The sequence below is a fragment of the Phragmites australis genome, chromosome 17 (assembly GCF_958298935.1).
Source record: "Phragmites australis chromosome 17, lpPhrAust1.1, whole genome shotgun sequence".
Taxonomy (NCBI): domain Eukaryota; kingdom Viridiplantae; phylum Streptophyta; class Magnoliopsida; order Poales; family Poaceae; genus Phragmites; species Phragmites australis.
This window is the reverse complement of record NC_084937.1, coordinates 13,513,938-13,536,593: the sequence shown is the minus strand read 5'-3', so window position 1 is coordinate 13,536,593 and position 22,656 is coordinate 13,513,938. Positions and strand designations below refer to the sequence as shown.

At 48.0% G+C, this 22,656-nt stretch overlaps 1 protein-coding gene across 1 annotated transcript; it reads left to right on the top strand.

Annotated features, from left to right (window-relative positions):
• The first annotated feature begins 16,956 nt into the window (after positions 1 to 16,956).
• On the top strand, positions 16,957 to 18,896 carry LOC133896883 (predicted GPI-anchored protein 58). Its single transcript, XM_062337522.1, has 3 exons — positions 16,957 to 17,070; positions 17,740 to 18,173; positions 18,503 to 18,896. The coding sequence occupies exons 1-3, from the start codon at positions 16,957 to 16,959 to the stop codon at positions 18,894 to 18,896; spliced, it is 942 nt and encodes a 313-aa protein (XP_062193506.1).
• Positions 18,897 to 22,656: the final 3,760 nt, after the last annotated feature.

Here is a 22,656-nt window from a genome sequence, read left to right as displayed (position 1 = left end):
CTTCTCAGGAGGAGTCCTCGAGGCAGTTTGAGAAGGGAACCCAGACACTGTACACCTCTTTGCATCGTTTAAGCACCGTCCGTCGGTGCCGCTGGCTTTAGCATTTACCATACTCATCACATGTCAATCTAATGGTAAGGCAAGCCAAATACCTATGTAGCTGTGATCATTTGGGCCTGAACATCAATGGTGTGAGTGGCCGGGCTTATAGAGGTATCTAGTTTGCTCCGGGATTAGTTCTAGATACCTCCACACTGAGCGATGTATGATCCTAATGGTTGGGGCTTATTGGGAAAGGTCGACACGAGTACCTCGTTGCGTGGGCCTATGTGGACAAGTGAGCCGTATGGTCCTCGAGTTGTGTGGATCTAGGAGTATCCCCCTGCATGGTGTAAAAATATTTTGAAATGCCGCACTTTCGGTCATGAGCTGCTGGTGAGGAAGAGGCGTGTTTGGCTACTTCGTGCCAGCCGACGATGGCGATGGGCAAGAGTAGTTCATCCTACTTTGTTGGCAAGGCTTTTGAGGTGGTGCCTAAGGGCATGTGGAATCGCTCTCTTTTGTTGTTAATAGGTTTAATCTTCCGCTGCTTAGTTGCTTCTTTTGTTGTAAATTGATGTAAATGGTTATGTGGCTAAGTACTGGTAACATAACTTTAATTACTTGCTCTTTATTAAGCTTTGTTGTGATGTGTTATGTTGGTAAGGCACGTGTTCCTATCTTGGGCACAAAACACGTGTCGGGACTACCGGAGTGGTATTCTGCTTAATCATTGAAGTTGTGATTAAGCAAATAATTGACTTAATGATTAATTAGAATACTATTTGAATGGTTCCTTACAGACTACAGCTAGATGCACACTTGCTACTCTCCAAGCATTAATGATGTCCTTAATCTTCAATTAGGAACTTGGAAATCAACTCAAGTGATCTCTTTTGCTTGTTGATGACACACACAGTGTATGAACTCCTCTGGGTCGCAAGAGAGCAGAATGAAATCAATTGGAGGGGTATTTATAGGCTAGAGATCCAAATTTAGCTATTTCCTAACCACCCACTTTTTAACACCAAATACTTTGGTGAGCATCTTCTTACTCACATTGGACAATCCGGTGAGTACAAATTTCAATACCTCACTGTGACAGATGTCAATTGCTTTTACTACTAAGAGATAGTCTGATTTTGGTATCTGGTGAGCACATAATTAACACCGGACCATCCTATCAGTACAACCTAACCAAACTGCTCATTGAAATATTCTCTGGAAAATATGCTCCGGTGATGACTTCATTGCCATCACCGGACTATGCTCCGGTGATGACTTCATTGCCATCACCGGACCATCTAGTAGGTTAAGCTTCTTGTGCCCTCAAAAACTTCTTTGCAGGAAATGCTTTGGCGTACATATTTGTCCATCACCAGACCATTCAGTGCGTAGAGCCAATTCAAACCATATGAAGAAACCCTCTCTGCAAGGAAAGATCCGGTGTGAGAGTCTGGTGTACACACCATGATTACCGGACCATCCGGTGAACTCAGCTTCATACTTCATCACTTGGAATCGCCTCTGGAATGAATAGTCCGGTACTTTCATCATTGCGTTATCGGATAATTCGGTGAGTTGAACTTCATTTTTCCTGGACAATTCCACTTTTGCTGAAATTAGTCTGGTGCTCTTACAAAACTAACATCGGACCATCTAGTGAAATACTTCTAATATTTCTGGACATGTGTCACCAAGAAAAGCATCTGGTGACTCCATCACCTTAATCATCAGAACATCTGGTGAACTTAGCATCCTTCTGTCTTGATAAACAAAGCATGCTCCGGTGAGAACAAACTTCACAAGACCGGACCATCCGGTGAAGCTAAAAAGCCATAACTCGTCCAATTCAACCTTATCTTGAGCTCTAACTTCTCGACATCTCACCCATGGGCTTCTATGAGCTACCTAGTGCTAGAATTTCACAAGTGTGCATCAAACCAAGTCTAGACTCACTAGGTTAAGCTACTACTCTTAGCCCCTCTTTATAGTACGGTCAAAAGACTAAGACAAAAAGACCTATACTACTCTATGTGTCATTCATCTCCTTTTTAACACTTAGAACTAGACTAAAAAAAAGACCTATACTACTCTAAGTGTCCCTCATCTCCTTTGTGACACTTAGAACTAGAAGATCCTTAATATTGATGCACATTTCCTTTGATCGTCCATATAATCGCCTTAGGGACCAAGAATGCCCAATTATCATTGTGAACTAAATTTTTGATTCCCTTCAAAACAAATTGTTAGTCACAATGATACGGTTGTCATTAATCACTGAAGCACTTACCATATACCTAGAGGCCTAGATGCTACAATATACCGAACGAAACTCTACGAGAATGTTCAATGGACAGTGCTCATGGCCGAGAACATGGCTATTTGAATAGTTCTTACACCAAGTAAGGAAGTACTTCTTTACCCACATGACATGATTCCAATCTCTTGGCACCCATGAAAACTTTTTTCTCACCCATCCCTGAACGATTGACCCATCCCCATGATCCGAGGTTTACCTAGCTCCCTCTAGGTGCCCACTAGGCACACCTAGCCTCCATCGGGTACCCACTAGGCTCCTCGCCACCACAATATATCCACAACATTTCACACCCACCATGGGGTCATGAGTCAAACACCGGTATAGCATGAGATAATCGGCTCATTCATAAAATATTAGAATATGTGGAAGGACGGAAAGTGTTTAAGCCAACGACACCGACGATCGATGCTTAATCAATTCAAATGGGTCTATGGTATGCAGACTCCTCCCCAAAACTACCCAACAATGGGATGATCCACCGCTCGACTTCTAGTGGTGACCTCTATGTTGGGCATTAGTATGGTAATACCTAGGTTGCAAGGATCAAGATAATCAATGATGTCAAGGTGGGTACGATGCAACAAATAGGTTCTACCCAATTTTCCAACATCGACTCACTACACATGCATAAATGACATATAACGATAATAACAAAATTTAACTATCATAATTTCATAAAAAATAAAGGAGGAGTATGCATGGATGCTTGCATTGCTCAGGTGCTTCACAACCAAGCTCAAACTCAGGTTCAACTTCAACAAAGCCTTGTCACTCTCCAGCTCATCGATCACTAAAAGAATGAATAATGCATCGCCATTAACATGATGAAAATGCCATAAGATAGGCTCCAAATGACATGAAAATTTAATCAGAGATGGGGTACTGAGTATGATCACAATGCAACAATAATCAACGAATTTGGAGTTCATTAGCTCATGGTATAAATGATTTAGTTCATTGTTGTCTAGATGGCATATTTAATGATCACAACGCAACTTGGAGGGATATGGTTGAAGGGACGATGGGTTGCCACCCGGACTTGGTCTTTAATGCCTTCTTTGGGGTAAGCATCTACCTGCAGGTTAGCCGTTTAATCAATGAAATAATAGGTACTAACATGACGTTTTTTGCAATTGTTCGTGCATCGCTTGAGCAAGTACCACAATGACACCGACAAGGCTACTGCCCGGGTAGCCGAACTCAAGAAGGAGGCTACCAAGCTATGCCATCAGCTTTCCTAGGCTGTCACCGAGAAGGAGAAGCCATGCGCAGAATTGGAGGGTTTGATGGAGGGTAAGTCTCCGATAACTCTGATATGCCATCATTTTGCCTTGTTGCTTTGAACATGATGCTTTGCAGAACTCTTCGAGATCCAAGAAGCCATGGCCCGAGAAGGGGCCCAATGTCAATCGCCAAACAATAACTCGACACGGCCCTCAATGTCTTCCAGGAGACACTTGCTGGAGTCAAGATCCAAGTGGAGACTACCGTCAATGGCGATGCAGTCAGGCTGGCCACCTGGGAGACCTAGCTCACCATGGAGTATGGGGAACTCCAAGGGAAGGTGGCTGAGCACCTCTTGAGCCAGGCTAGATTGAGTGCAGAACAAGTACTCACATTTGTGCTGGCCATACTGAAGGTCCACTACCCAGACATCGACGTCGGTGTTCTCCCAGATGGGTTCAGGGAGGAGTTGGACGAGTCGTCAATGCAAAAGGTGGAGGAGGTGACCGGGCCGGCCAAGGCTTTTGGGGATGAAATGGACTTCAGACTTGGGCCGTTGCCGCAGATTTTTTCCTTACCCTGTGGTCTGCAATAAACACTTGGTAGATTTTGTTAGACTTGTAGGAATTTAAAAACTTTTCGCATTTGATGGGAGTACTTGGTGCTGGATGCATTCAACATCATATCGTGATTTCCTTACTGATTTCTTCCTTCAATTAGTTTGGGACACATTAATCACTAGTTGGAGCGCTAATTATGACCAGCTGTAAGTCTGCTTGAATGGAAGGCGTCGTAGCCCCTGGTAACTTATGGAAAGCGATAAGGAGCCATTTTGCAACTTCGAGTTCACAAAGTAATGATCCTTCCCTTCCCCCCTTCTCATTGGAATTTTCTTTCAGAGGGTACACAATATGTTATTTTTGGTTTTTAGCACCCAGTACTTGTTAAGCCCCAGATTTTCTTCTCAAAGTAGTTTTCTAGGTAGGTAGTCTAAATAGGAATCGCAATAAAGAGAAAAGAGCTCATATTGCCTTTGGGTCAAAAAAAAAGCTTTTCACCGCCCCGAGTGCGCATTTTGGATGAAGAACCCTAGAAGTGACTTATCCCCTTGTTGGGTATGAGGATGCACAGAAGGACAAGTAAGGAAAGAAAAGAATTCGAGTGACTTCCTAGGCAATATGATATTTATTATTATAAAGGTACTCTTAGTACTTACACTTGGGAATTATAGAGCTTATTGATGACCCATGAGCTATTGTAGACCTAATATCTTAAACCTAAATGACATAGACTAGATTAAGTTGATAAGCAGGGACCCTGTTACTTTGGGGGTAGTGTAGTCTCTATTACATGGGTTCTGAACCAGTCGTTGAACCAAGCCCCAGGGTTTTTGGGTTTGCATCATGAGGAGTTGTGGTCATGGTCACGACTAAGGCTTCTTGTTCACCTTGATCCTTGAGCTCTTGGGTTCCTTGCTTGGTTGGTGTTGAGCTGCCATGTCAAGACTCTACCGGTGACTTACCTCATCACTAGAATCATTGCAAGAAAGATCTTCATCAAAGTTCACATGATCGATTGCCGACTCATCGGTGGGAGGGGAGAAGTTGTCATAGAAACCCTCATCAAAGAAACAGGTCCTCGGTGTAGGTTTGGGCAAAGTAGACGACATGTTTTGTGTAGAATCTTCAATGCCTATTGTCATGATCCTCATGGCGGCACCAACTATTTAAGATTGGTGAGCCACCGATATTATGAATTTGTAGAATAGAAGGGGAATGCCTTGAGTAGATGAATCAAAGGAACAAAAAGGGGGGGTTTTAGATAGGTTCAGGCGTACCTCAGGGCAATAACCCTATATCCTGTTTGTATTGTATTGATATGAGCCTATTATAAGGGGGTGCGTGACTAGCATAGATAGGTCTATCCTAGTTGGTGACTTCCTTGCTTGGCTTGTGGTGTTTTCTAGCTTGTGCGACTTATTTGACTTGTGCCTTAACTTGTTCCCCGGAGGGTCCCCAGGCTCCGTATATATAGGGGGGCATCATACGTCCTCTAGAGTCTTCCTTTCCATTCTCGGAGAGAAACTATGGGATCCTTGTGTACCTACGAGTAGTTTCCTTTCATCCAGAGATCTCCTCTTTGGAGATAGAGATATGCCCTAAAAATTACGGGAAACCTTGGAGTACCTGGATGTGGTAATTATCTAGTAGCCATCATCACAAAGTATGGAGCCCGCACCTCAAGACCCGTTCAAACCTATGGGCCCCGAAAGGTAAACACATGAAGGTTCCCAGATAGATGGGGATCCGAAGAACCACATCACAAGAACAACCAAGTAGGAAAAGCAGCCACTAATGCTAATGCCATGAAGGCGGATAGCACATACCTGACAGTGACATGAGGGGCCATCGTGGTCAGATGCCTTGTTTAAAACAAAGTAAATGAGTGGGACATGTCATAGAGAAAGTTGCTAACGTGTTATTCAAGCAGATAATGTTGCAAAATTACAAAGGGGCTGGGGGATCAGCTGAAGATCCCAAGGGATCATCGGAGTACATCTTCCCATATTAATGGCTCCATGCCAATTGGAAGGCGAAGCCATGCCTAGCATCAAATGGAGCCTCTGGGTTCCTTTTTCTGTCAGACAAGCTCCTGGAGCGAAGGGACTCAGGGGATGAATCCGAAGCAAAAGCACTAGACATGGCTGGTCTATCTTCCTTAGTAGGCTCCTCCTGAGGAATCAGGAGCTCTGCCTTTGAAAAAGGCTGATCACCCCTACGTCTCCTTCAAGCTTCTAAAATTGAATCATTAATAGTTTCCCAAAACCCTTCAACCTCGATGTTACGGGCATCCTTTGCCATGATGAGCGAAGCATATAAAGACCTTTGTATTCCATCTTCAAAGGCATTGCATAAAAAATAGTCCTCTTTGGGTTGTGGCCCAACAACAGGGTCTTCTCCCACCTAAAAGTAGGGCAAGGGCACGACAGGCGATGCATTTGAAACACTAAAAAATCAAAGAAGAAAATTAAGAGGTATAGCCAATAAAAAACTTGTTCCATTACCAAAAGTATGCCTTACATAAAACTCATCAAGAGCCATGGTCTTTACAAAATCAAAGCAGAAGCTTTGGGCCTATGACCTATCCTAGGACCTAACTAAAACATTGGCGGAGCCTGGGTTAGAAATTCACACCTGGGCTCTGCTAATGTGGGCTTCTCTGTGTTGTCCTCCCTTCGTTGTGTCTCTGCCATGCAATGCTTCAGATGAAGCTACCACCGAGGCTGAAGAATTGGCTCCATTGTTCTGGACACCAGTGAAGGCTTTGGCCTGACTACAAGAGCACTAGTAATTCTTGAAGAAGATGCAAGCAACCGTTTTTACCCCTCAACTCATAGCCTTCATGACAGCTCTCGTTGGGAATTCATAATTGGGTGCACTAAGAACTTTAGAGTGAGGGCAACCAACAACTTTTAGAGCAATAAGGGTAGCCTTGGTAGAAGCCCCAACATAGAAATCGACGAAAGTACACGTGTTGGCCATCAGAAAGGCGGTGGAGTGATCAATCCACCTGAGGGAACCCCGGAGATCGACTTTGGCTGGAAGTGTAGGAGAGTCAACCACACCCAGTTCGTGGAGCAGCTTGGACACTGTGGTGGAGGTGGCATGAGCATCCTTTGTAAGGGTAGCCAACTCCTCATCATAGATCGTTTTCTCACCATCTCGGGTTGTCTTCTCCCCTTCGAGGGCAGCCTATAGGTCACGCCACCTCTCCTTCTATGCCTCGAGGGTGGTTTCAGAAATGTGCCTCCAATTCTTTTCCCCTTCGTGGGCTTCGTCAGAATCAAATCACCATTTCTTCTCCTCCTCGAGGGCACCCTCTGAGGCGAGCCACAACATGCGCTCCTCCTCAAAGTTGGCCCGATGGTCCCTAACCTCCTCGTCGTCTTACATATGCTTGGAGATAGCCTCGTCAATCTATGCTCTGAAGTTGGCGATGACCATTCGGGTACCCCGTGCCAAAACTAGCGCCTGTTGTGCAAAATAAATTCATAAGCTAATACTGGTAAAGAAATATAGAAAGAGAAATGCACGAAGCCTAACCTTTGTCTGCGTCATGAAGAGTTGGTCCAACAGGATAGTAGGAGTGTAGTTTGTGGACATGGACTCGACCGGTGTTTTCGCATGTGCCTCCCTGAGATCGAGAAGAGTCTACATGCAGAAGGCCCTCGCAAAAAGGTCATGGCAGTCGAGCCCTTCAAATGCCAAAGTGCTGCAGCTCGGCTGTAGGAGTTTGAGAGTCCCCATCAGCGATTTGCCTTTCCCTTAGTCGAACTATGGCGGCGGAGCTATGCACGGGGATGAGCTCTTTGTCGTAACCAAAAATATAAGGCTAAACACACTAGAAAATAATAAGGGCATAAGAAAGTTACCCGAAGTATCCTCGCCACCCGATTCTGAATTGGTATGGGGATCAATGTCACGAGAGCCCTCGGGGTCCGCAACTGGAGAGACATCAGGGTTTGTAGCGGGAGAGCCTTCTAGTTCTGCTACATGAGAGCCTTTGTGGCCTGCCATGGGGGGTGAATCTTCAGCTGCATTAGCCTCTTTGCCCTCCAACTCCAAGTCGAAGATGTTGTAGACATGCTGAGCCATGTTGTCAATTCCCCCTATTGGAGGTAGGGTGGTGAGAGGCGTTGAGATAATGGGAGGGTTCGCTGAGGCCTTGGGGGTCAAGGAAGTGGTTGCCATATCGCCACCATCATCGGGCTTCGACAGCATGGTACAATTTTCACCACGACCTTCGATGGCCGAGGTAGCCTGTTGCTTTTCCATTCTAGCCCAACCGAGGCTCCAGCGCCACGATAGGAAACCTTTGAAGCAGTTGTGGAAGCAAAAGCATTGTCACCGGCCACCTCTATCACTTTTCCCCTTCGTGTGACCTCCGAAAGTGCATGGCAGGGCCTGTAGGACAAACCTCTCTTGTCCATAACGCAGTTGTACCATGCCTCCTTCACCCTCACCGTTAACTCTTCATGCTCAGAGCGTGTATATGGTCCAAGCAGAACCTTCGCTTCAGCCTCAACCTCCTTAGTGAACCCTAAATAAAAGAATAAGCACTTCAAATAATTCACTAAGAGCGATATTGAATGGCATATCTGGACTTACCTTATGCTCCTTTGAGACAAATCTTGAAACCTTGGAGCACACTTGAGGACTCCAAAGGTGGTTCGTCGAATTTCCAGCCAAAGGAGAGAGGACTGACTACGGCTGCATAGTACTCCTCTATGAGGTTGCAGATGCTGAGATGTCAAGAAATTAGTGAGATGGTCTATATTCTCGTCTGAACAATATATGTGAAATCCACCGTTGGCCTTCTTTGGATGTGAATTTCTTTGGTAGCGGAGGACATCTACAAACCTTTAGGAATCCAATGGTAGAACCAGAACTCGGTGTTATCGTTGCTCCATCGGTTCCATTGCGCCTTCGTGGGCACGTCAATCCCCGCAAGGTAAAAGAAAGAAGACACTGCCATCAGGATCGATCTCACCATCCGAAGCATGATTTTCGGTCGTGCCCTACACAGCATCAGCGGATGTCTCAACCTTAAGTTGATCCATGTTGAGGTACGCACTCGGGCTACCACCTCCTATATAGTCCACCTCTATGTTTGCAGGCTCATCTTGTACCGAGGCTGGACTCAGGTTTGAGGAGGAGCTTTGTATCAGAGGGGGGGGGGGGGGAGGCTATGCGCGGCTGTTGGATTTTATATGTGCCATTCCTACATAAAAAATGTAAAAATATGAAATTAGAATTACATGAAGTCCTAAATAACATGAAATTGTAAATACGTAAAAATTCTAAAATACATGTTATGATTTACATGCCAAATATATAATCATATTATGACATCTTAACTGAAATACATGTACAATTCACTAAATACATGAAAAATTACATGCTTGCTGTTTTAAAACCAAAATTAAATGAGGTAGCTCAAACACACTACTACACTTCTGCATGGTCCTTCCTCATAGCAGCATCAGGGTAATTCCCAAGCATATATTTCATGAAAAGAAAACACAAAAATTTACAAGATAATACTGCATTAGAATTAGCTCATCATAGAAACTGATCGTATGTGCTGATTATAGAATTCAGAGGTCATAGCATCAAAAATTGGTTAACTGAAATTCAGAATATAGACAATATACAATGCACATAAGCAAAGATCAGGTGAAAAATGTTATCAATCCATAAGTAAATAGGGGCCTAATAATATCAATATTGGAAAATGTGTACTGTTATTGTAAAATTGATATTTTAATATATGTTTTAGAAAACTAGACTGCTATACATACAACCATTTTCTTATTACTAAGGTACAACCCATGGTCATCGAGTTGACATCACTTTGGATCTCATAAATAAACCACATGGTTTAAATACAAGGTTGTAACGAAATTGTATGCAAATGGTTGTATGCAAAGCATTTCCCCAGGTTTTAGCTAGTCTAGCATAGTCAGTTTTTCGTGCTATTTGTAATTGCGAGCTCGTCGCAGCTCTTTAATTAGACCCCAGACCACCTGACTCTCTATCTGTGCTCGTAACATTGATTTCTTTCATGGCATACATATAGGTTTAGATACATACATGTTTTCATACATATTGTCTTTGATCAGTACATGGACATTTCATACGTAGATGCATATGTATAGGAATCTATGGAGAAGTGATATTTCTAAGGAAATGTATGCTTCTCCGTAGAGAGCATTTTTCTATAGGAGGCTAAGCATGGTAAAACCCAGAGCCAAATCATTTCCTAAGTCCCCTATGACCATTTACTTGTAACTACTATTTTCCGGCTCACAAATAAATGATCATGGTAATTTAGAAAATTCCATAAAGTACAGTAAATAAGCCAAACTTCCAGAAATTGAACCTTTGACTTTTCCAAGCCAATGCTTTTGGAGAAAAGCCCTTGAATTTCTAGAAAATAGCAAACCGAGCAAGCCACCATGGAAAAAAGCCCAAAACGACTTAACCAAGGGTCTATGTGCAATATCAAGAAATTGCCAAGGGTCTAAAAGTAAGAATTCCATTATTTCTATCACAAGAATAACTAATGCAATAATTTATTTCCTTCATACCTAGCCTTAGATTTCATTCAAATTACAATTATACTGCAACCAAAATTACCATGTCACCCTCAATTGACAGCTAACCAGTTCAGGTGTCAAAACCACATATTACCATGACATGCCAAATGACACATGGCATGTCTATGTGTCAAAGCCAAGAATTACTATGCCATGCAAGCTAGAGGAAAATTGCAAGTAGAAATTAGAGAGCAATTAGTATAAATTGCAAGCAGGGAGAGTCACCATGGAAACCCTAATGCAATTCGGTCAAAGGGGACCAAGGTGAGCTCTTTCCTTCTCTTCTTCTTTTCTTGCTCAAGATCATGGCTAACATGAACACATGTTTATTCCATGAAACGGAGCAGAGGTGGAGGTTGAGAAGGAGTCATCAAGAGCATCAAAATCAAGCATTCCATCTCATAGATCATAGATGGTACAAAGACTAGAAATTTATAGGAGTTGTTTGAGTAGAGATCTTGCTACTAGAACTATGTAGGAGTTGTTTGTGCATATTAATAATGACCATCATAATAGCATTTCAGATTTGCTTATGTTTAATCAGCCACTAAAACATGGGAGCATGTTTAATTAGACTAAGGACAGCATCACCATAGGGATCAAGCACTAGTTGCATAGCAAATTAACAGGTGTTGCAACTAGATAGTATGCTCAGATTTGAATTGATCATCGCATCATGTTTTTTAGTTTATGCTCCCAGCTAATCAAGGTTGAATCACAAAGCAACCATGCTATTTACGCTCTAATTATCAAGCAAAATGTCATCATGGCATTAACTAACACAACATCACATAGTAGAATCAAGCACTAGGGTCATGCATCATATAGCATTTCAATGTAGATTAAGCCAAACCATCAATGCATCATATAGCATGTCAATGTAGATTAAGCACTAGGGTCATGCATCATATAGAATTTCAATGTACCAAGAAATCAAAACAAATCTTCTCAAAAACATCATCTAGGCTGAAATCCATCTCACCGTGGCATCTATAGCCTCATTTCCCAAGCAATCGCGCCCTAAGCACAGCCAAACCAAATCTCTACCCCCACAACGAACCACCGCACGTCGAAATGAAGAGGAGGGGACAACAAGAAAGAGAGAAGCACCAACGGTGTCCAGACCTTGTCCTGGATGCCCTAGATGCAGTTGAAGACGATGGCAGGTTCTCTCCCTCAACGTTGTAGAGGCTGTTCACTGTGGCATCAGGGTGACTTACCGGGAAGGAGGCCGCCGACGTCAGGGTCACATCGGGAGGAGGCGGCAGAGCTCAGAGGAGGCGGTGTCATCCGGAGAAGAGCGCAGAGGAGGTGGCGGCAGAGCGAGTGAGAGCAGCGACTAAGTGCTGGATATATAGATAAGGCATCAGTGCTAGTTAGTACTTAGAATAGACACTGATACATGTATCAGAGCTCTTGTACATGTTGGATGATTCGGTGTTCACGAAAATGGCAATGCTAGAGTATTTTTCAAAAGAGGAATTTGTTGTGTCCACTGGAAGACGGACTTATACACGTCAGATGGTTTGGTGTATATATTGGAGGCTCCACCCAATTAAGCCCCCATCTTGGGCCATTTGATCCTTTCACATGTCCTTAATACAATCTCGTATATTATGTCATATTCTTGTATTACATATTTTTTGTTACATAAGGCAATGCGTATAGTTAATAAAAAATTAAGCTTTCTAGTTAATACATTCCCTAAATAAAAATTAAAGCATATTATTACTCCATACATGCCATCGATATAAATTAAAGCATATTCTTACATGATCCATACATGTTATCGATACAAATTAAAGATTATCCTAAATTTATACAAATTTCAGCAAATACATGAAAGCTGCTTTCATTAAACGATTAATGCTTCATTATGGTCGCGACGTATGTAGGTAGCTTCCTCAGTGTCATCAATGAGAGGCAGTTTGACATTCTCTCCAAAAGGAGGCAGATAGTCAAATTTGCCGTAGTCCTCTTCGTTGACAACATCCTCAACACTGACAATCTTTCTTTTTCCTTATAGAAGCACGTGACACTCCTCCTTGTTAGCTAGGTCTGGGTCCTTTACGTAGAAGACTTGTGCAACATCCTTGGCAAGCACAAATGGTTCTTCTCTATATTCGACGAGTTTGAGGTCCATGGTAGTCATACCGTACTTGTCGACCTTGACTCCCCCTGGAGTCTGACTCATTGGCACCGAAATAGAGGGACCCTCAACTCACCATATTCTAGCTCCCAAATCTCCTCTATGAATCCATGGGTCTCCCTATTGCCAGCACAGTCATAAGCATCAATATGGATACCACTATTTTGGTTAGTGGTCTTGTTGTCTTGTGCTCTCGCATAAAATGTATAGCCTTTAATCTTGTATGCTTGGGATGTGCAAATTATAGTTGATGGGCCATTAGCCAGCAATTCCAAGAGAGCATTGTCGGTATCCTTACCCATCATGTGTTTACGTAACCAATTACCGAAATAATCTATGTGGTCTCTTGCGATCCAATCCTCTAACTTCATTGAATTTGTGGTGTAGCATGCTCACGTGCATATTGATATATGGGCCCACTACAACCGATTGTTGTGGAACTGCGAAATGTGCTTGAGTGAATGAAACACAATCTTTGATATGGATTGAAGTATGAACTATCATCCCTTTCCCTTTAGCCTCTCCTCATAGCGAGATATAGACATACCAACCGCATTTAGTTCTATGTAGTTAATGCAAAATTCAATGACGTCCTCCGTAGTCCACCCTTGGGCAATGCAACCTTCCGGGCGACCTCGGTTACGGACATATTTCTTCAGAACCCCTATGTACCTTTCGAAAGGATACATCTGATGCAGAAACACGGGGCCAAGGCTCTTTATCTCACCCACAGTGTGAACAATTAGATGGGGCATTATATCAAAAATGTTGGAGGGAAAATAGTCTCAAACTAACATATAGTATGGACCACGTCTTCCTGTAGCTTTGTCAGTTTGTTTGGATCAATAACCTTTCATGAAATTGCGTTGCAAAACGGACACGACTTTATGATTGGGTCTCGAACCTTATCCAGCAAAATACCTCTAATTGCAACTGGATGCATCTGCGCCATCATATCATGTGACAATAATGAGACTTCATGCCAACTAACTTCTTATCTTTCATGATTACTAAGCTCCTGATGTTGGAGGAGTACCCAGTCCGAACTTTGACATCACACAAACAACCACATAGGTTGATCTTCTCTTCCTTGCTCATAGTGTAGCAAGCTATGGGAAGTTTCTTTTTACTGTTGTCTAATTGTATGTAATGTAGGCCCTTCCTGAGGTTCATTTCTTCCAGGTCCAACCGTGCATTTAGTGTATCTTTTGTTTTACCAGATATGTTTAGTAAGGTACCAATCAAGCTATCAAACACATTATTCTCCACGTGTATGATGTTGATTGCGTGTCGGACCATAAGATACTTCCAATAAGGTAGCAATCAAAATATTGATATCTTTTTCCACATAGGAGCATGTTGCCTAGCCTGGATTTTTGTACTGCCTGGCCCCTTTCCAAGTACAACTCTAAGTTTCTTTACCATCTTAAATACCTGTTCTCCAGTGCGAATCTTTAGAGCTTAACAAGGCTCCACTATTCTATCAAAAGCTCTTTTATTCTTGCGGTATGGGTGATCTGGGTGAAGGAATCTACGATGACCCATGAATATCATTTTTTGACTGTTCGTTAGCCATCGTCCCTTATTTCCTCCAAGCATTGAACACATCCATTGTACCCTTTTACAATATGCCCTAATAGGTTGCCAAGAGCAGGCCAATTTGAGATCGTTATGAACTACATCGATATCTTTCCACAGTACAAGAAGATCGTTAAACAATGGTTTGTGGTAAACATCGATATCGTTGCCTGGTTGATTCGGTCCACTAATCAACAAAGGCATCATAATGTACTTCCACTTCATACACATCTAAGGTGGAAGGTTGTAGATACAGAGAGTTACGAGCCAAGTGCTATGAGTACTTCTCGTGTTGCCGAAAGGATTCATCCCATCCATACTCAACCTGAACCTTATATTCCTCACTTCATCTTTGAATTTCTTGTATTTTGTATCAAATCTCCTCCATTGCATGCCATCAGTAGAGTGTCTAAGCATTCCATCTTTCTTGCGCTGTTTAGCGTGACACCATATCAACTCGGTATTCGCTTTGTTAGCAAACAATCGCTTCAAATGGTGGATTATAGGAAAATACCAAACAACCTTAATGGGGGGGGGGGTCTTTTCTTCTTTCTCTTCATCCCCACTTCATTGCTCTTGATATCATCAATGTTGTGGTTGTACCGTGGTGCAATGAAAATGCGACATGCTTCCAAGTTTGCATCCTCACAGTGAAACAACATGTAGTCTTTTCCACATGCATGTATTTTCTATACTTCCAATCCTAACGAGCAGAAAACCTGCTTGGAATAGTACGTGTTTTTGGGCAACACATTCCCCTTTGGAAGCAATTCCCTCAAGAATTCTAATAATTCATTGAAGCCCTTCTCAGCCCAACCATTGCTAGCCTTCATTTGCATCAGTGTCAGCACCACATGCATCCTTTTGTGCTCATCTTACAGTTCGGGTAGACTGCTGTTTTAGAGTCTTCTACCATGCTATGAAACTTTTGATGTTGTCTTTCGCTGGTCAAGTCCCCTCTCCATCGCACAACATTTGTTCTATGTCATCTTCATTGTTGCGAATAAAAATATCATCTCCATTATTCTCGAAAAAAGTATCTTTGAATGTCGACGTATCGAAGTCTTCGTTAGCCGTCACATTGTTGCCTCTGTCTTCTTTGACTATTGGTTGTCCTTCATGCATAACCTCTTCAAGTTCACCATGCTCAGTCTAACGGGTATAGCTAGCCTTGAAACCCCTGCGAATCCAGTGTAGACGAATCTGCTCTATGTTTGAAAACTGCTTCTCGTTCTTGCAATCAACACACATACAACATATATAGTGATCAGCATGCTTCCTTTTTGGCTTCTTGTACGCCACGACAGCTGTCCGAGGGTGAACTCCTCAAGCAGGGATCCAGAGGGACCCCCTTTGAGATTCGGCCAGGGGGATGATTCTGAATCCGTTTTGCGGGTGAAATAGATGGACGTAAATGTGAGGTAGGTGGAATGGAATGATCGGATGCAGGAAATAGTAAATGCTCAGGGGATTTTTAGACAGGTTCGGGCCGCACTGAGTGTAACACCCTACTCCTGTGTGTATGCTATAAATGCTCTGAGAATGTCTCTCTGAGTGTTTGCTGGGTTACAAGAATATCTGTCTAGTCTAGAGCTTCGTGCTCCTTGTTCTTCGGTGATCTAAGCTTCTGTGCTTGTTGTTGTCCAACTTGTCTGAGCTTCTCTTCACTCTGTCTGGCCTCCGGTCCTAACTTGACTCTGGTTGTCCTGAACCTGCCTTCTCTGGGGTGCCCGCCCGGCTTAAATACCCGCCGGGGCGGTAGCGTGCCCAGAAAGGGATGGCGCGAGTTCCAAGGCGCCATAAATGGAAAGCAACCATCATGGGCTGCTGCGCGAGGTGATGGGGAGGGTTCAAAACGCGCCCTGTCCAGTCTTGTACGTCATCATGCCGTTCTTCAACGGACGCTGCGGGGAGGGCCCACCGGGCAGCCACCGAGCAGCCCGGCGTGCCCGCCCGGTTAGAGCAGTCCAGACACAACAGGGCGACAGGTGGGGCACCTTGGGCCTCGTGATGTTATCCCGAGGCATGCCGGATGTCCCGCAATGGGACCCATGCATTAAATGTCCCCACACCTCCCTGCCAGGCCATGGCAGGGACTGACAGCAAGCGTGGGGGAGCAGTGGAGGTGACAGGCCACGCGCCCTCTTAAATGCCGGATGTCCCGCAATGGAAATTCGTCTCGCTGAATGCGCCGCGGCAGGCGTCGTTTGAAATCCCCAGGATATAAAAAGGAGAGGGGAGCGAACCGTTGCCCCTTTACGCCATTCTTGCAATCAATACTCTTGCTTTCTTCTTCCTTGCACTCGAGATCTCTCGCTCTTCCTCCGGCCCACAGCGCTCTCTTTCCCTCACCGTTTCCAACGCACTCCCCACCCCCGAAAGAATGCCGAGGGCAGGTAGCAGCCGCCGTGACAAGGGACCCGACAGTGTGCTGCCGGAGTCAAGGATTGTCAATGAGGAGGGGCGGAGAAGGTCCGCAAACTGATGGTGCCTGAAGGCCAACGGGAGGCGTCGGTGCTGATGCCGGTGAGCTTACCGCCCATCACGGACTGGCTGGAGTGCGTCGTTGTCCTCGTCTCCTTCGTTGCCGCCGGGCTGGTGCCGCCGTTCTCCACGTTCTTCCTCCAGATCCTGGACACCTTCGGCATCCAGCTGGTGCACCTGAGTCCAAACTCGGTGGTCATCCTGGCCATCTTCATGCACTTCTGCAAAATATTCATGGGAGTGCCACCGTCGATGGCGTTGTTCCGCCACTTCTTCGTCCTTCGGCCGACCGGGAAGAAGAGAGGCTCCTCCACCGCGGATGTCGCTGGCTGCTGCAACTTTCGGCTGCGGGATGGGCTGGCTGAGCTTTACATCCTGCAGATACTGCGGAGCAAGTGGGAGGACTGGCGGCGCGACTGGGTCTACATCGACGTCAGCCCCCACGCCCGCCTCACGCTACTGGAGATGGCGGTAGAGGCCCACAGGCCGACCTGGGAGGCGGCCCCAGCGGAGGACGCGAGGATGCGGCCGGTACTGAACCGCATCGACGACCTACGCCGGGCGGGGCTAACGTCGGTGATGGTGGTGGCGGACTATCTGCGCCGTCGCCTGGCACCCCTGCGGGAATGGGCCCGCCCTTGCTAGATGTACACGGGCCCCAACGACATCACCAGGACCCAGATTGGCAAGGACGGGAACCTGGATGAGGGAGTGCTGGCGGCCCTACTACAGGTGGTGACCGGCGTAGAAGACCTCACCCTGGCGGTCTTGCCCCGGGAGTAGCTGGCACTCTACGCAGACCCGGGTCGGGTGGCGCTGCAAGCGACGCTGCTGGAGTTCGACGCCCAGGGTCTGGTGGACCGTCTGGGGCACCGGAACCCCGGGACTATCCAGATTCCCAGGGTAGATGAAGAGACGGGTGGTGCGCAGCGGACCAGCGGCAGGGACACTGCGGGTGGCAGGCCGCAGACCGACGGCAGGGATGCCGCGGACGGTAGGACGCAGGCCGACGGCAAGGACGCCACGGGCAACAGGCCACAGGCCGGCCGTGGAGCTGCTGCAGGCAGCAGCCATCATGCCAGTAGAGGCGTCGCCGGTAGCGGAGCGGCGGCCCTGGAGGACAAAGGAAAATGCCCTCGGGTGTTCGTGCCCCAGCCGTTGTCCTCGTCGTCGCCGTCGCCTCCACGGCAGCAGCCGGCGGTGGGCAGCACGAAGGAGTGAGGCCGGGGCGGCCAGTCATCGGGCGCGGAGTCCGTGATGGAGGCCAGGTCTAGGGCGCGGGAGCTCAAAAACCAAGGCCGGGCCGGCGGCGCTACAGCGGGCGCCCGGGCCGACCCGCCGCCGGAGGCAGGCTCCACGGCAGCCCCTCAACGGCCCCTCAACGAAGGAGGAAGGCAGACTCTGGGCCGAAGCCGTAGGGCCCGAACTTCAAGATTCTGAAGTCCCGGTGGCAATACCGTAGACCGAAGCCTACGTAAGTTCCTTTCTTTTCCTGAGTGTGTTTGCCCGGCTATCAGTTTAGGGGACTAACCTTTTTCATTTTCAGGCCACCCAAGGACCCTGTCGGAGACCAGAGGCGACTAGAGGCTCCAAGGCCGGCTCCCGCCCCCGAGCCGAGCGTGCCCGCACCTGAGCCGAGCACGCCGGCCGAACTAGAGCCACAGGCGCCGCCCTGCCCTGAGCCGAGGGTAGCGGCCGCGCTCGAGCAGCCGGCGCCGGTCGAGCCCACCCCTAGCACTTCGAGGGCGGGGCAAGTGGCCGCGGCGAGGGCGGCACCAACATGGCAACCATCGGGGACCCTGAGCACCTCTACTGAGAGGGCTCGCATGGGACCCAGCGCCCGACCGTCATCCAGCCAGACCCCAGAACCCCTCCCGGACGTGCTTGGAAGCACCCGAGAGGTGATCGAAAGGCTAGAGGTGGCCGTGGCGGCGGAGTGAGGAGAGCTTGAGATGGACCACGCCACCCTCATCGAAGAGAGGGGGTGGCTAGAAGAGGTCGGCCAGCTTCTGGAGACCCGCATCGCCTCGGCCCGCGCAAACCATGAGAGGAGCAGGAGGTGCTAGAGGAGGTGTGCGATGAAGCTGTTGCCGTAGGAGGAGGCCAACCTCTTGGAGCAAGCATCATGGCGGCGGGCCGTGGAGCTCCTTGCTCGGGAGCGGCTGGTCCGTGCTCGGGAAGAGGCCATCAGCCAGTGTGAGAAGTCTGTGGAGACCACCCGGGAAGACTTAACCCGCCGGAGTGACGAGCTCGAGCGTGGTCACACCGAAGTCCACCGTCGAGAGGAGGAGGTCACGATCCGCGAGACTGATGTTGAGATCACGGCAACGGCTCAGGACACCCGGGAGGAGCAGATTACTCAGCACGAAGCAGAGGCCACCTCGGTGTCGGCGGCCCTTACCGCTCGGGAGGAGTAGGCCGCCAAATGGGAGGCCGAGCTGGCCACCCAGGAGCGGGCCCTTGCTGCCTTAGCCGAGCAGGTGAAGCGGGGACAAGCGGAAGCCCCGACGACCAGTGGCGTCCCGACCAGCGCAGCCGAGGGGATCAGCCTTGAAGAGCGGCTGCAGATTGCGAGGGATGAGCTTGAGACCATCGTCGCCGAGCGGGCCAATGTGAAGCTGATGACTCGAGACATCCTTCGTTAGGCACGGAGGTCCGTGAGGGTAGCTGGGCTCGGGCGAGTCAACATGGGCAAGAAGAGGATGGACCAAGAGACCATTGGCCACCTCACCCTCAGTTTCGAGGAGATCAGCCAGCGCGTGAAGGCTCTTCCCCAGGCTATGCAGGAGTTGGCATCCCGGGAGCGGCGCGCTCTGGCCCAAGCAGTGGCCGAGCACGTCCTTGCCTGCTACCGGAGCCGAGACCCCACCTTCTCGCTGGAGCCGATCCAGCAGGGGGTGGTCGAGGCCGAGGAAGGGACCGCCCGGGAGGCTGTCCGGGGCAACATCGCCAAGGTGGCGGCATGCTTCACGTGGGAGCCACCGCCAGAACTAAGCAACGGTAGGAGCAGCGAAGCCTCCTCGCCGCCTTCAGAGCCTGCCGACTTAGATTAGGTTTTTGTTTTTTGACTTGTTATAAAAATGGGAGTGATCCCCTCCGAATGGTCCTTTTTGAATATAATAGAAGCTTTTCTTCGGGATCGCAACTCCAATGCTTGTCTTGATGTTGTCTTTTTCTTTTCACTTGACGTCCCGAGAAGAACATAGTCGGAGCGAGCCCGACCTTCCTTCCCTGAGAGCGAAGTCGCCCCGACCACTCATCATCCGAGTAGTGGGACCAACCGAGCGTTCAGCCCCCGAGCCCTCGTGAGTCCGCAGCTACTAAGTCAAGAGACAAAGGCACGAACTTCTTTGCTCGGGAGATAGGTCGATCCAGCACGGAGCACGCCACGACCAGTGAACACTTTTCCACTTTGCGATCTCTCAAACAAGCAGACCGGAGACACGTGCGGGCGGAAATGCGACAAAGAGTCCCCACGGTTTGGTGGTGTCCAGGCTAAGACGGACCAAACCGAGCACCGACAGCCCGCCCCTAGGGTCTAGGTGGTCCCGACCACTCTTTGCTCAAGCGGTAGGATTACCCGAGAACCCTAGAGGCTCGGTAGTGCCCGGGGTACTGCCAAGCTGGCTGAACACCAAGACCACCATGAAGGACTTCGGTCAAACTTCTCCGTTCGTACGGTACACCTGACTACCGTCTGTTTCTATCATTCCAGAAAAAGCGAACACGTGGGCAGGGTTTTGTGCGCGAGGAGACCATCTCGCCAAACAAATTAGAATGCGAGGGTCCCGAGGATAACTCAGGAGGAATAGTTTACGGAGTAAGTAAGAATGTAAATTCGTATGACTTTAATCACTCACCGGACAGCTGTCAGCCTTCCGGCCGACCGGTCCAGGAGTGGTGCGCGCTCCGAGCTCGGGTACCCGGGAACTTGGTTCCCTCGGACGGAGTGCCCGAGCACTGGAAAGCATGAGAGGGAGCCAGGGGCTAGGTAGTCCCGACCACTCATGCCGGAGTGGTAGGACTACACGAGGACCCCATAGGCTCGAGCGGCGCCTTGGGCACTGAGGCCCTTGCGGTCGGGCTGCTTTTACTCTTGATGGTTGATCTCTAAGCTTTAGAAAAATAGGGAAAGATTCTATGTTTGGTGCGCTTTGTTAGTGCGGTACTCATTATAGACATCTCTCGTTTTTGACCCGAGACCTCTCGAATACCCGGACTGGCAAAGTATACAAACAGAGGCATAGCCCAGAGGTCCTATGGTTCGGTGGTGCCTGGGAAGGACTGACCAGACCGAGCACCGACAGCCCGCCCCTGGGGTCTAGGCGGTCTCGACCACTCTTTGCTCAAGCGGTAGGATTACCCGAGAACCCCAGAGGCTCGGTGATGCTCGGGGTACTGCCATGGCACCGGACACCACAGCCTATCACAACAGACTTAGGTCAGCGGCAACTACATGCGTGCATACCGATCGGGATTCTTTTTATCAACGGGAAAAATGAGAGAGCGTGTTTTTCTCACACAATCGAGCATCTCACCGAACAGATTAAACATATGGATTCCAGAGAGAAAATTTGAAACAAAATTTGAAATAAGAGTATATATTGATAATTTTGTACAAGATTGGGTGACTTACATGGTTGGTGGTAGCCCCCCGCCAACTTGGGCGGGGGGGGGGGGGACCCCCGGCCTGGTTGGCCCGAGCACAAACATGTCGACCTAGGGATAGAACTTGCGTAGATGCTCGATGTTCCATGCGTTTGGGAGCGGCTGCCCATCCTTCGCAGCCAACCGGAACAAGCCTTGTCGCGGGACACTGATCACGGTAAAGGGGCCTTCCCACATGGGGGACATTTTATTCCTTCCTTTGCGCGATTGAACGTGTCGGAGAACTAGATCCCCAACCTCTAGTGACCGTGCCCGGATGTGACGCTGATGATAGCGCCGCAGGCTTTGCTAGTATCTAGCTGCTCGGATGGCGGCACGTCGCCGGCGCTCTTCCAAGTAGTCGACATCGTCGCGCCTTCGCTGTTCCTGTTCGCCTTCGGAGTAGGCATGCACCCGAGGGGAGCCAAGAGTGAGCTCAGAGGGGAGGACCGCCTCAGCGCCGTACACGAGGAAGAAAGGAGTCTCCCCGGTGGCACGGCTTGGCATGGTCCGGTTGGCCCATAGCACAACAAGTAGCTCGTCGATCCACCCTTTACCGTGCTTTGCGAGCACGTCGTAGGTCCGGGTTTTGAGCCCCTTCAGTATCTCAGCATTTGCACGCTCGACCTACCCATTGCTCCGAGGATGAGCGACAAAGGCAGAGCAGAGCTTGATGCCGAGGTCCTCGCAGTAATCCCCGAAACGGGCACTTGTGAACTGAGTGCCATTATCGGTGATGATTCTGTTCGGGACGCCGAAGCGACTTATGATACCGCGGATGAACTGAAGTGCCGTGTTCTTGGTAACCTTGATGACTAGAACCACTTCCGGCCACTTGGTGAACTTGTCGATGGCGACATAGAGGTACTCATAGCCCTCGATTGCTCGGGGGAATGGACCTAGGATGTCTAGCCCCCAGACCGTGAAGGGCTATGATAGGGGGATGGTATGAAGAGCCTGAGCTGGCTGGTGAATCTACTTTGCGTGGAACTGGCGCGCCCTGCAGCGCCGAACCAACTCGGAAGCATCCTGGAGAGTTATAGGCCAGTAGAA